Source organism: Phaenicophaeus curvirostris, chromosome Z (genome assembly GCF_032191515.1).
Source record: "Phaenicophaeus curvirostris isolate KB17595 chromosome Z, BPBGC_Pcur_1.0, whole genome shotgun sequence".
Lineage (NCBI taxonomy): Eukaryota > Metazoa > Chordata > Aves > Cuculiformes > Cuculidae > Phaenicophaeus > Phaenicophaeus curvirostris.
The window spans coordinates 62795513-62810511 of NC_091431.1; the positions used below are offsets into that span (position 1 = coordinate 62795513).

A 14999-nucleotide genomic window follows, 5' to 3' on the forward strand; every position below is an offset into this window, starting at 1 on the left:
CGTTCCTGTCTAGCCTGGGCTCAACCCCCTCCCCCTTCACATCTAGTTTAAAGCTCGATTTATGAGCTTGGCTAGGTTTCTAGCAAGGGCTTTAGCCCCCCTAGGAGACCCATGTGTCCCGCCCTTAGCGAGAAAGCCTGGGGGTGCGTGAGCCCCCCCATGATCAAAAAAGCCAAAGCCCCTCTCCTCGCACCAGGCTCGGAGCCAGGTATTAATCGAATTCTTCATCCTGGCTTCCCGCTCCTCTTTATTTAGCATTGGGATGGAGCAGAATACTACTTGTGCCCCAGAGCCCTCCATCATTCTCCCAATTGCCCTGAAGCCATTCTTGATGGCTTTGGCCTTTTTGTTTGTTAGGTCATCGTTACCAGTTTGGACTACTATCAGAGGATAGTAGTCTGTCTCGTGGACCAGGGAAGGAAGTTTTCTAGCTACCTCCTTCCCTGATGCACACGGCAAGCAGCAGACCTCTCTGTGGAGCGGGTCCAGTCTGCAAATGGGTCCCTCTGTTCCTTTTAGGAGGGAGTCCCCTACAACAATCACCCTCCTCTTCTTCTTAATGGAGGATGTTTTTATCTTTTTCTGAGAATGGTGCAGCCTAGGGAAGGATTCTAGGCTGTGGGAGCCACCATCCTCATCCTCAGGGCTGGATTCCACCTGCAGCACCTGGTACTTGTTCGCCAGGGGGATCTGGGGTTTTGGTGTCTGGGTGAGGGGAGCAGCTTTCCTTCGTCTGGCAGGAACTTGATGCCGTTCTCCATCTCTTGTTCCCCCAACCGTGCAGTTTGCAGGCGGATGATGTTCGGACACACTAGCTCGAGCAGGCTGCTGAGTTAGTGAGAGGGCCCTGCTCCACTGGTCAATCTCCCTCTCACACTCCTCAGCCTCTTCACCTCCTCTCTTAGCTCCTTCACCATGTGAAGGAGTTCCCCCACTCGAGCGCAGCTTTCACAAAAGGAACCAGTACCAGAGGCACGACCCGGTGTGGGAGGGGGGCACTGCCTGCAGCCCAGGGTCTGGGTAGCTGCTGCACCCACTGTGGCTCTGTCTGAGTGGCAGCATCCACCCTGCCTGCTGCAGCACACGGAGCAGCTTTAACCTTCTGCCGGGTGGCCACCATGGTCTTCGGTGTCTTCTGCCTATTCCCTAGGTCCTCTCTGCGCCCTGACTTCTCGCCCTACCGCTCAAACTGCCCCACTCCAGGTCGCGGTGCTCCCAGGGGCGTAGTTTAAATCTCCCGCGGTACCTGCCGGGACCGCCCCCTCCCGTCAGGCACCGCGCGGGACGAGCGTGTGGGGGTTGTCAGGACCCCCGCCTGGGTTTTTTTCTGGGATTTTCCCGGCTCCGGGAAGCTCCCACCGCCTCAAAAAGTCCTCCCCACCACAGAACTCACCGTCCTGCTGCCAGGTGCTGCCGAAGAAGCAGGACAAAAGGGAATGGCCTCAAGCTCCACCACGGGAGGTTCAGGCTTGACATCAGGAAAACATTTTTCATGGAAAGGGTCATGGGGCACTGGCAGAGGCTGCCCAGGGAGGCGCTTGAGTCACCTTCCCTGGAGGTGTTTAAAAGGCGGGTGGGTGAGGTGCTGAGGGACATGGTTTAGTGTTTGATAGGAATGGTTGGACTCAATGATCCAGTGGGTCTTTTCCAACCTAGTGATTCTATGATTCTGTGATTCTTTGAGGTCCCTTCCAACCCTAAGTATTCTGTGATGCCATGATTCACCACCCATTCCTTGCCAGAAAAGCACAAGCAGGGACCAGGCCACACTTGCTCCAATTCACAGCTGCGGGGAGTCTTGCTGCAGTGCCACAGCATGAAGGACCTGTGACTGGGCTGTCGCCCACCCCTACACCCAGCCCCCTCAAGTGATGGGGCCTGAGCCACAGGCCTAGACCCAGAGCTGACCCTGGGTGATCCACGGCACTGCGGGCAGCACTCAGCCTGTAATCTCCACACACACAGAGATACAGACACACACACGCGCACAAGCAGATGCACAAGCACACACACTTGCACACACAGACACACCCACAGATGCACACACACATGCACGCAAGACACACACTTGCACATGCTCACACACACATGCACACACACATGTGCACACAGACTCACATGCACACGCAATCACACTGATACAGGGCTAGGTGAATTAACAATTGATGAACAGGATAACAATTGTTTAGCTTTTTGGGAATTAGCTTGAGATAAGCACAAAGAAAGGACTAACACTTAAGGGTAAACAGAATAGTAATAATTTAGCCAAAGCAACTGACACTTAAAGAATAGCAGAATAGAAGCTGCTCACACTTAAAGAATACACAGGATGACAGTTGTTTAGCTAAAGCAACATATTTCTATAAGCCTTTATGTAGGAAGGGGGTCTGTTGCTAGATGATTTCTGATGAGCAAGACAAGTCATCTGGAACTGTGACAAAAGAGGAAAACAATACTGACAAGAATGGCAAGGATCCGGAGAACATGCACGCAGATTGAAGTTAAAGGAAGTTAAGACAATCGGCTTTATCCCTGAGAAGACACTGCACAGGCACAAACAGGAAGAAGACTCTTCTCAAACTCATTACAACAAGAAGCAGGGAAAGGTTATGAATATAGGTGTTTTTTGGAATTTTATGAATATGTAACACTTTACTGTATGAAGCCAAGACAAGCTGCCATGATGGGCACGCATGGGTTTTTTTTTGAGAAATAATTCTCTCATGCGTCTCAGTGCTGAAAAAACATACCTACTTTATAACCTCCTAAGTTATAGTCTTGATTCTGCATGTCAGCATATGCAGTTGCACACCCTCACCCAGACTTGCACATGCACACACACAAGCACATGGACACATATGCACACACATCTGAATGTGCAAGTGCACAGACACGCACACATTTGCATACACATGTGCAGTCGCACACGCATGCACACATGCACAAACACTTGCACGTGCAGATGCACAGATGAGCCCAACCGCTTCCCACACTCCCATGCCCCACACGTAGCCACACACCCACATGCACACACACACGTGCTCACACACACGCGTGTGCACACGCTCACAGATGTGAACACACACCACACACACTTGCTCACATCACATTGATAAGTGGCAAATTTTAAGTTAGTATGTCTCATAGCGGTATGTGTCTTGAAAAATGTTTTCTTTGATAAAGGGAGACCGATGAATGGCAAACGTTTGAATTTGTGTCTTGATCTATAACAATTGTCTAAGCCCATAGTGATATGTGTCTGGAGGAATGTTTATCTGAAGGTGGGCCAGCTGTGAAAGAAACAGGCATCTTGCAAGATAAGATAAGGAAGCCTGAAATCCACACTACCACACAAGCAGAAAAGGACTACTTTTCTCTTCATCTTTGGACCTCAGCAGGGAGTCCTCAGACTACCCAATGGACTGTTTGCGCATATAAACACGGTGTGGAGATATGTTAATGACTCTTCTTCGGAAAGGAATGAATACCTTTTTTGCAGGTGGGAATGCATAGATCTATACTATAAAAGACGCATAGTTTTCTTGCTTGGCATGCGTGTTTTTGGAGGATTGATTCCCCCACGCATCCAGCGCTGCTAATAAAAAGTATCTGCTTAATGATGACTATCTAGTTGTTATTGAGTTATTACATCGGAATCCTTGCCCAGCTGCACCTAGCTACCCACTTCGGTGACAATTGCTAGAAAGCGAAGGGGTTTGGAAACTCCGTCCTTTGAATCAACACACACGTGTGTGTGCACACACACAGGCAGACGCATTCGCACACACGCACAGTTGCACACACACACATGCAGGCACACCTGTACACATGTGCACGGGCACAAAAATGTGCAGGCACAACAATACACACACACAAACACATAGAGTCACCAGGTTGGAAAAGACCCACCGGATCAACCCATCCAACCATTCCTACCAAACACTAAACCATGCCCCTCAGGCTGCATCCACCCGTGCCTTAAATGCCTCCAGGGAAGGTGACTCAACCACCTCCCTGGGCAGCCTGTTCCAGTGCCCAATGACCCTTTCTGTGATTTTTTTTTTCCTAATGTTCAGCCTGAATCTCCCCTGGCGGAGCTTGAGGCCATTCCCTCTTGTCCTGTCCCCTGTCACTTGGGAGAAGAGGCCAGCACCCTCCTCTCTACAACCTCCTTTCAGGTAGTTGTAGAGAGCAATGAGGTCTCCCCTCAGCCTCCTCTTCTCCAGGCTAAACAACCCCAGCTCTCTCAGCCGCTCCTCATAAGGCCTGTTCTCCAGCCCCTTCACCAGTTTCACTGCTCTTCTGTGGACTCGCTCCAGAGCCTCAAGACCCTTCTTGTACTGAGGGTAAACACGCGCAGCCTCCCGCATTTGCGCACGCCCACACACACGTTGCAGCCCGCGCACACTTGCACGTGGACGCGCACTGGCGCGCGCGCCTCCCCGCCCCCTCTCGCGCGGCCCCGCTCCCGCCCCCCCCCTTTCTCCCCCCCGCCGGAAGTGTGGTCCCTCTTCCCCCTCCCCACCCCTCCGCGCCGGAAGCGCCCGTGCGCGCGGGGGCCGCCGGGATTTGGCGGGAGGCGGCGCGGCTGTTGCCCATCGCGCCTGGTGGCCCCGGCCCCGCCATGAGCCCCGCGGCGCCCTCCGCGCAGGAGGCCCTGGAGATCGCGGGCCGCATCGTCGACCGGCAGATTCAAGATGATCGCTGCTACCCGGACCTGTCCGAGCTTCTGGCGGTGCCGGCGCCAGGTGAGAGCGCCCGGCGGTCCCGCCGCTGGCGGCCCTGCCTGCTCGGGTCGCGGGGGAAGGGATGCTGAGGGTTGGATCTTGCCGTGAGAGCGGTGGGAGCGGCCTGCCCTGGCTCCACGGTCCCGTTTCTTTCCAGAAGGTGGGGTGTTTAATCCCCACGTGGCATTCTTAACCATAGAATAGATTGGGTTGGAGGGGACCTTAAAAATCATGCAGTTCTCCTCCCCCGCCACGGGCAGGCACACCTCCCACCGGACCAGGCTGTCCAAAGGCCCATCCAACCTGGCCTTGAACACTTCCAGGGATGGGGCAGCCACGGTTTCCCTGGGCAACATGTGCCGGTGCCTCACCAACCTCATTGTGAAAAATTTCTTCCTAATGTCTAACCTAAATCTTCTGCCTTTCAATTTAAAGTCGTTCTCCCTCATTCTGTCACTTTATGCTCTTGTATAAAGTCCCACCCCAGCTTTCCTATAGCCCCTTCAGATACTGAGGGGCCACTCTAAGGTTTCCCCAGAGCCTTCTCCAGGCTGAACAATCCCAGCTCTCTCAGGCTGTCCTCATAGCAGAGGTGCTCCAGCCTTTGGAACACCTTTGTAATGTCTGGCTGTACAATTTAAAAAGGGCTGGAGAGTTATTACAGAAAGAAATAGGGCAAAGTGTAGGCTGGGGTCCATATGAGTTATTGTAAGAGTTTGTATGCAAATCTGTCATTTTATGTCTGTTGAGATTTAAATTTATTGTTTATGGGCTTGCTCCTGCAGAAAACTTTGTTCACACTTTTGAGTAGTGCTGTTTATATGCTTAAAGTCTGCAATATGAAGACATTTTTCTGCCTAGTCTGGAGGCCTGTATTGTTCATCTAAAGTAAAATGGGTAATGCAGTTCTCTAATTTAGATATCAGAGACTAAGAAACTATCAGGTAAAAAAAAGAGAAAAATCATAGAATTCCTAGACTGGAAAAGAGCTTTGAGATCATCAAGTCCATACTTGTCCACTACTAAATCATATCCCTAAGCACTTCAGATACCTGTCTTTTAAAAACCTCCAAGGATGGTATATTCTAGACATACAGAGGTAATCCTTTACAACGAGGGTAGTGAGGCACTGGCACAGGTTGCCCAGGGAAGCTGTGGATGCCCTCTCCCAGGAAGTGTCCAAGGCCAGGTTGAACAGGGCCTTGAGCAGCCTGGTCTAGTGGGACGTCTCCCAGCCCATGGCAGTGGGAGTTGGAAGTGGATAATCTTTATGGTCCCTTCCAGCTCAAACTATTCAGTGATTCTGTGGTGACTCAGTCACCTCCCTAGGCAACCTGTTCCAGTGCTTGATAACCCTTACCGTAAGGAAGTTTAGTTTCCTGAAGTCCAGTCTGAATCTATCCTGGTGCAACTTGAGGCCGTTCCCTCTCGTCCTATCACCTGGGCAAAGAGACCAATACCCACCTCACTACAGCCTCCTCTCAGGTGGTTGTAGATAGTGATGAGGTCTCTCCTCAGACACTGTTCCCTCAGACACTCCTTGTAAGACTAGTTCTCCAGCACCTTCACCAGCTTAATTGCTCTTCTCTGGACACACTCCAGGACCTTGATGTATTAATTGTAGTGAGGGGCCCAGAACTGGACACAGTGTTTGAGGTGCGGGCAGAATCACTTCCCTGGTCCTGATGGCCACTCTTTCTGATACAAGCCAAGATGCTGTTGGCTGTCTTGGCCACCTCAGCACACTGCTGGCTCATGTTCAGTTGGCTGTAAACCAACACTCCCAGGTCCTTTTTTGTGGGGAAGCTTTCCAGCCCCTCTTACCCAAGCCTGTAGTGCTGCATAGCATTCTTGTGTCCCAAGTGCAGGACTCTGCACCTGGCCTTGTTAAACCTCATCCCATTGGCCTCAGCCTGTTCAGGTCCTTCTGGAGAGCCCTACCCCCAAGAAGATCCTCCCAGCTTAGTGTCATCCGCAAATTTACTAGTGGTACATTTAATCCCTTCACCGAGGTAATTGATAAAGGTATTGAACAGGACTGGACCCAGCACTGAGCCCTGGAAAACACCACTTGTGTCCAACCTCCAGCTGGCTTTAACTCCATTTACCACCACTCTTTGGGCCTGGCCATCCAACCAGTTTTTTACCCAGTAGAGAGTGCACCTGTCCAGGCCAGTGGTAGCCAGTTTCTCAAGCAGAATACTGTGAGAAATAATGTCAAAGGCTTTACTAAAGTCCAAGAAGACTACATTCACAGCCTTTCTCTCATTCATTAAATGGGTCACCTTGTCATAAAAGGAGAGCGGGTTAGTTTGGCAGGACCTGCCTTTCATAAACCCGTGCTGACTGGGGCTAATCACCTGGTTGTTTTGTGTGTGCTGTGTGATAGCACTCAAGATGACCTGCTCCAGGATATTCCCCAGCACTGAGGTCAGACCAACAGGCTTGCAGTTTCCCTGATCGTCCCTCCAGTCCTTCTTGTAAATGGGTGTAACATCAGCCAGCCTCTGGTCAAATGGGACTTCCCAAGTCAGCCAGGACTGTGGTAAATGATGGAGTAGGGTTTGGTGAGCACTTCTGCCAGCTCCATTAATGCCCTTGGGTGAATCCCAACTGGTCCCATAGACTTGTGAATGTCTAATTGGCTGAGCAGGTCTTTTAACCATTTCCTCATGGATCATAGAATCTTTGTTCTGCTCTCCCTCCCTGTCTTCTGGCTTTGGAGGCTGAGTACCCAGAGAATATCTTGCCTTACTATTAAAGACTGAGATAAAGAAGGCATAGAAATCTTTTGTTGTAAACTCCACGTTCATTCTAAGAAGTTTATTCTTACTTTGTTTTTCTTAATTGCAGGTAGCCCTACGGTTTCTGGTATGTCAGATATGGATTATCCCTTGCAAGGACCAGGATTGCCGTCGATACCTAATCTTCCAGAGATCAGCTCGGTCCGCCGAGTCCCACTTCCCCCGGAGCTAGTCGAGCAGTTTGGACGTATCCTTCTGAAAAATAACATGTTAGGTTGTATAAGTAGCAATATTGGAAATAGACTTCTTTTCATGCATATTTCATGCGTGTTCTCCAGTCTTTCTGTCAGACTCACAGTAATGAACTCTGATATTGTTCTCGCTCCCTTCATGTGGGTCGTAGTGGTAACAAGGTCCATTTTTCTAGAGTTGCTGGTGGAAGTGGATTCTACAGAAGAACCTGGAATGTTTATGGTACACAGTTTGTGTGCTACTGTGTATAAGGTGGTATTATTTTTTTTAAAAAGCTCCAAAGGGAGTTTTGTCTTTGCTAGCAGAAATTCATTTGGTCCTTACATCATCAGTGCTTCAGACATGCAGTGCAACTGTATGATGGGAGTATTTCCAGAAATCAGTAGAGCTTGGCTGACCATTGACAGTGACATCTTCATGTGGAACTACGAAGACGGGTATGTAGAGAACACATTCTGGATGATATTTTGTTGGTATTATACTGGAATTAAGTGATTGCAGTAGTGGAGGATTTTTTTACTGTCACTATGGAAGTGTGCTACTCAGTTTAACTTATCTTTATTCTTTTTAGATTTTAATAGAACTTCCAACTAAGTTTAAGGATTTCCTAGGAGCTAGTAATGCTACCAAATCATCTGGAGGTGAAAGAAAGAAAAATGCATTTGCCTAGAGTTAGACATAGCCAATATCCTAAAATGATTGCTGTATTTCTGCCAGGGTTTTTCCTGTGCTGAAAAAGTAGGAAAAAAGAGACTAGGTAGATTTACTAAGCCCTCTCGTGCATGTACTGTGGCAAATCATTCCCACAGTGGTAAGAAATACAGCGTTAGTTCTTTGAAGCATTGTGACTGAAGCTGTCCTGCCTAGCTTGTTTTAAGGATGCATAAAACCAAAAGTAATATCACTATATTATTGAATGGCTGTGTTATGTTTGTAATTTGCAGGTTTGCTTCTTAATTTGCCTGTATAGTAAAAATTCTTTCAGTAAGAATTGCTTTATATGTACTGTTGCCTCTCCTAAGAACATTTAAGTTCAGATTGTGGCTCATATAGCTCCTCTCCATGTGTTTACATTGTGTCACTGTGTATATTAAATAAATTCTCCAAATAATACAACACTGCATGGTGTTAAACATAAGGTGCTTGGAAGGAGATTGGGTATTCTTGCTTGAGATACTTTTCATGGGACAAAAAAAAAAGTGTAAGTTCCTCTGTCTTGATGTTAATCGGCATTGCAGATGCGGCATTGTGTAATTCAGAGTAGACTGTATGATTCTAAAAAACCAAAAAATATAAAATACTGCAGTTAGGCTTCAGGTGAAAATTGTCTGTTGGGGCTCCAAGCGGCTCAAATAACTGCTAATACCTGCTGTGAAACTTCTTCACAGAAAGGGTCATTGGGCACTGGCAGAGGCTACCCAGGGAGGTGGTTGAGTCACCTTCCCTGGAGGTGTTTAAGGCACGGGTGGACGAGGTGCTAAGGGGCATGGTTTAGTGTTTGATAGGAATGGTTGGACTCGATGATCCGGTGGGTCTCTTCCAACCTGGTGATTCTATGATTCTCTGTCATTCCATTCTGCTGGATTTGCTTTCGCCCAAAGCAAGAGAAGTAGATGGCTTTAGGCTGTTGAAATAAAATCACTTTTAAATATACAGAATGCAGTTTCATTTACTTTGTTACTATGTGGTACTACATGACAAGTTTTATTGAAGTTGTTCTTATTTTTCTTCTTTGCTGACAGGGGAGATCTGGCTTGTTTTGATGGTCTTAGTGAAACTATTGTTGCAGTGGGTCTTGTAAAGCCAAAAGGAGGTAAGGACCCTTCTGTGTATGTTTGTTTGGGTTTTTTTTATATATCCATATATGAAATGGTATTTTGCGTGTGTGTGTATATATGTTTGCACAAGATAGATGGATTTGTTTTTGTTTTAGGAACATTGTGATATTAATTAAAAAACAAAAAATGTTTAGTTTAACAATAATTTGCACTGATAAGCTTGCAGTTCTTTGCCACATCATACTCATAACATTTGTACTGTTTATAAATACACACTTTCGAGTGATAATTTTCATGAGTTCCTGGTTTCTAACCCTCCTAGTTCTTTTGGTGGCTACTGATTAGGTAATATTGAAGTCAGTTAGCAGTACGATTGAATTTAGAAGAAACGCATTTATAAGAATAATGTAATTTTGAAGGTCCTTTATTTAATGAACTGAAAGCTGAATTGCTAACTGATTCTTCTATCTAATTCTAGAGTTTTTTACAGATTGTTAGGTCTTAAATATAACTGTTCCCTCTAGTCAACTGATAACGTCTTTCCAGTGGTCACATTGGATCTGAGTGGTTGACTCCAAACTGAAGTTTTATTTTCTCCTCTTTAGGCATCTTCCAGCCTCATGTACGACACTTACTTGTTTTGGCTACTCCCGTGGATATTGTGATTTTAGGGCTCAGTTGTGCTAATATACAAGGAGGTAATTCTCTTTTGTCTCTTGTGCATTAACAAGTATACATGACTGGTTTAAAAAAAAAAAAGAAAAAAAAAAGAAGAAAAACAAGACCGTATGCTAAGTGGCTTGCTAATTTTTGAATCATGTGACAGTGCGGAAGCAATTTTTATGGGGTGTGCACTTGCTGGATCCTGAACTCCCGAGGAAGCACTGAATTGTATTATTCACCAGCTTAACATTGAAAGACCTTTTGGAACAGGGATTGCTGTTAATTAAATGGCACGTTGGACTAGGAGAGGAGAAACTGTTGAATCTTGCAACTAGTGAATACAATTCCTTAATCTGGTTGGCATTGTATTCCAACCTCAGAAATTGGGAAAGCAATACCGTATTTTTATGCCTTATATACTGAGAGAAAATACAGAATTGTTTGGAGAAAGTGAGAGGATTACAATCTTCTGCTGTCTTTTTATACTTGATGTGAAAAAGTAGAAAGCTGTGATTTAGACTTGTCACAGTTTAGAGGAGATGAAGTGTGTAGAAATTGAAAACATTGCATTTCCTGACTTGGATACTTACACAGAATATACTTGATTTTTGAAAAAAAAAAAAAATAGAACATCTGTTACACTGCAGTTCACTTTGGAGAAGAGCTACTCAAGAATGTATTTAGGGATTATGAAATTTGCTGTGATTTTTCCTATTTTCCAAAATGTTTCTTATCATAAATCTGTAATATTTATGAGAACAGGTTAAAAAGTAAAGAGGATCAATCTATTTATTTATTTAAGGTTCTGGATCACTCAATGACAGTATGTCTGGAGGAATGCAGCTGCTACCAGACCCTCTTTACTCACTCCCTACTGACAATACGTATATTCTGGCAATAACATCTACTGATAATGGGCGTATCTTTTTGGCTGGAAAAGATGGCTGCTTATATGAAGTAGCATACCAGGTGACTATAACTGTTACACACATGCATTTTTAATTGTTGAATGGCTGTGGGATCGAGGCACTACGAGTTGCAAAACATGTCAGGTTTGCTGTCTTTTTTCTTCCATAATTATGTTGCATGGCTTGTTGCACAGCAGCTCTGATATCTTAATGTAGATGAATTTTCTTTAAAGAAGATGGAATAGCAACACATCTTTGGTCAGCTTCAAAAATAAAATGAACTTTGTCACTTACTGTACCCTTTTTATGTAAAAAATTTCCTTTTAATGATCACCTGTTTCTTTCAATTGAAAACCATGTACTTTTCTAGTTAAATCAGTGATGTGTAGTTAGATTTTTACTTGTTTCCATACTTGTCCTATTAACAACATTTTTAAAATAACTATTACGTTTGAGTTTTTGCTTTTTCTTTCAACATTGTATTTGTTTTAAATTGTAGGCCGAAGCAGGCTGGTTTAGCCAGCGCTGTAGGAAAATTAACCATTCAAAGAGCATGTTGTCTTTCCTTATTCCTTCATTGCTACAGTTCACATTCTCAGAGGATGGTAAGTACTGATGTTAAAGTTTTACTGAAAATTTAATGTAATCTTTTATATAATACTACCAAGATATGAGACAGAATAGTTTCCTCATTCAGAGTGTTTAGTTATTTTCAATAAAACTTGCAGTGTCTGATGATTATGAAAATCCGGTCACTTGTTTGTGTGTCTAGTTCAGGATGTAGAAATCAAAGTTGGGGAAGTTTGCCATTTACGATTAAAGGTAGTGTTCTGTAATACAAAATGAGTATGCACTTAGTGAGTACAATCTTTCAGTAAATAATATTGCCATGTCTCACTGTTTAGTAAACAATTCTAATACTTCATACAGTTTTTTTAAAGTTTGCTAAATAATTATGTACAGTTGATTGCTGTTTTAAATCGCTTCCAATAGGAATCTTGTGTGCGACTCCTGTAGTCTTTTTTAGATTGCAATTCATTATTTTATAGATATTCTCTTTCATGCTTTTCTTAAGAAAACTAATGTTGATTTTCTGGCTCTCCCTTTTTGCCTCCCTTCCCAGATCCTGTGGTTCAAATTGCCATCGACAACTCTCGAAATATCTTATACACCCGCTCAGAAAAAGGAGTGCTGCAAGTATGTAATTTCTCCTGGTGACTCTTGGTTCTGTTACTAACGAGTATGTAATTTTTTACATTTTCCTCAGTACTGGGAATTTTATTTAGATTTGTCAGGATATTATTCTGGTTTTGTAACAAAATGTGTGCTGAAGACCAGGAATACTTTCTCCTGAGGAAGGATTAGTCTTTTGATCTTCCCTTCAACTGTATGGAAACATGAGGATGAAACAAAAACAGAGTTTGAGTTGCGGCTTGGTAGGTGAGGTTGTATGAATTAATTCAACTGTAAATCACAAAGTTCTACTATTGAATTACAGGTTTATGATTTGGGACAAGATGGTCAAGGAATGACGAGGGTTACTTCTCTTTCACAAAATGCTATAGTTTCTGCTGCTGGGAGCATTGCCAGGTATATTTATGACAATTATAATTGAAGAGGCTTTCTTTAAGGCCAGTAGTTTCACGCTAAATTTTTGATGAATGTTACTTGCTTAATTCTCTGTGTATGGGTTTTCTTTAATTTTGTTTTTTAGAACAATAGATCGGTCTGTGTTTAAGCCTATTGTTCAAATAGCAGTGATTGAAAATTCTGAATCCATAGACTGTCAGCTGCTAGCAATCACACATGCAGGTAAGAAAGCAATGCTGTTTTCCCCTCTTTTAAACTTATAAATGGCACCTGTACAGTTTAGGAAAATTGTGATTTTTTTTAATCTTTTTCAGGTGTCCGACTGTATTTTAGTACTTCACAATTTAAGCATCCAACAGCTCGTCCCTCCATGTTAAGCTTGGTTCATGTCCGTTTGCCACCTGGCTTTTCAGCTGCTTCTACTGTGGAGAAGCCCACAAAGGTTCACAGAGCTCTTTACAGCAAAGGTGAGCAGTGGTACAGGGTGTTAACGGCAGAGTTCTTGGGAGTGGAGGGTTGTCGTATTTTTTAGAATTTAGTTCTTCTCTAAGGTGTAATGTTGGAGCAGAAAAAAAATTGTTCATGTGTTGATCAGCCTTTTTTCCTTCTTATCTCTCCATAAAATAGATATAATGTGTTCCAATTCACCTATGTATGTCTAGGCATGTGTGATTAGTTCTTAAAAGCAGGGGATAAAATAGGCTTCTTACCTATTTAGAGCCTCTCATGCCGAATTTAGTGTGTGCTGATTTTTGTTCATTTTTTTGACTCATTTAGCTGCTGATACTGTATGAGGTACCAAACAGCTGCCAGATGCTTCTACGTTTATGTCACTTCTGTTTGTAGGCTGAATTTTTAAAAATGCTGTAGAAATGTGGGGAGGAAAACATCTCTATGTTACTGACCATTTACTCATACATAAGAGTTTTTATCTTTGAACTCATTTCTGAATGCATTTTCATGCTTGTGTTTAAACATCTCATTTAGGCACATTCTATCTATTGTAGGGTCATTTTTCTTTGTACCTTTTAGAATAGAGAGTAAATGGTATTATTAGTGGCCTGAAGAACCCTCTAGCTTACACACTCAGGAGACGTTTGCTGTTCAAATTGTATGATTAGGGCTTAGGGTTTGATCTTTAGTAAATAAAGTATGAATTAATATACATCTAATGTTTGATTATTGCTTCTAATACAAACTTATTATCGCTGTTCTTGTTAGGGGTCCTGTTGATGGCAGCTTCCGAAAATGAGGATAACGACATCTTGTGGTGTATCAATCATGATTCTTTCCCTTTTCAAAAGCCAATGATGGAAACACAGGTACTAAAGTAAACTTTTATGCAATTTTAATGTAATCTAGGTATTTTCCCCTTTCTGATACCAGACACTACCTGCAAGGAATGGGTAGTTCATAGAAGACTTCCGTGAGGAGTTTGGAAGTACTTACAAAGCTACTAATCAAGGTGCTTCAAGCTAAAAAAAAATTAGTAGACATTAGTGTGCATGCTAGAAACTTTGGGTGTCTATTGAAACTGATATGCCATGTCTTCATTAGATTTCAGGCGTTATTAATCTCTTCATTATTTCACCTTATTTTTTTTCTTTTCTTTTTTTCCTAATTATTACATAGGAGAGTTTATAAGGGAAATTTTTAGAGGGTTGACTGCATTATGTGTTAGTTCAGGGAGAACATTTTGTGTATTCCAGCTCTGAAGGAAGTCTGAAGTCTTTTGAAGTGGAGAGGTGACATCTCAAAAAGTGTTACTGAAGGAGCAATGGTAGACCTGGAATGAACAGAGACTGTTTAAGTTAAAAGTTTCAAAGCTAGATCTTCATTATTTCCTGTTTTAATAACTTACAAAGGAGCTTTATAATTACTCCGGGTCCCTTCTCTGCAAAAACTTACATATAAATATCCCCGGTGCTGACTTGTCTTTTTTTCTCCAAGGTGTCTGATAAGAACAGACACTTTGTTTTCTCAAGCAAAACTGCAGCCTGTACTTGAGCAGCAGTTCTTCCTTGTTAGCATACATAGATATCTGGAATGTCTTCACTACCTTATGTCTCTTCCTGAGTCATATTTGAAATACTGCTGCCAACTGTGAAAGTCTTGTAAACCTTTATGATTCAATTCCCACATTTTTTGGCTCTTCGAGAAATAACTTAAATTAATGTTACCTTTGATACTTGGTGCTGATATGGTTAGCAGATTGTTGCTGTTTATACTGTAGCAGCATTAAAGGATCCCACTTTGCAAGTTGTTTTATGTTTAAATACAAAACTCTATCCCTGTCTCCCAAAAGCAGCAATGTATATATAGCTGTAAATTTAGAAG

The 14999-nt window shown here is 43.7% G+C and overlaps 1 protein-coding gene across 1 annotated transcript in view; it reads left to right on the plus strand.

Moving 5' to 3' along the window:
- Positions 1–4552: 4552 nt before the first annotated feature.
- NUP155 (nucleoporin 155) overlaps positions 4553–14999 on the plus strand; it is a 33251-nt gene continuing 22804 nt past the window's right edge. The window contains exons 1-12 of the mRNA XM_069879890.1: positions 4553–4748; positions 7581–7718; positions 8064–8160; positions 9466–9536; positions 10107–10191; positions 10965–11133; positions 11572–11677; positions 12196–12269; positions 12571–12662; positions 12787–12884; positions 12977–13129; positions 13884–13984. Of these exons, the coding sequence (XP_069735991.1) occupies positions 4625–4748; positions 7581–7718; positions 8064–8160; positions 9466–9536; positions 10107–10191; positions 10965–11133; positions 11572–11677; positions 12196–12269; positions 12571–12662; positions 12787–12884; positions 12977–13129; positions 13884–13984 (1308 nt within the window). The 5' untranslated portion in view covers positions 4553–4624. The remainder of the gene's footprint in view (positions 4749–7580; positions 7719–8063; positions 8161–9465; positions 9537–10106; positions 10192–10964; positions 11134–11571; positions 11678–12195; positions 12270–12570; positions 12663–12786; positions 12885–12976; positions 13130–13883; positions 13985–14999) is intronic.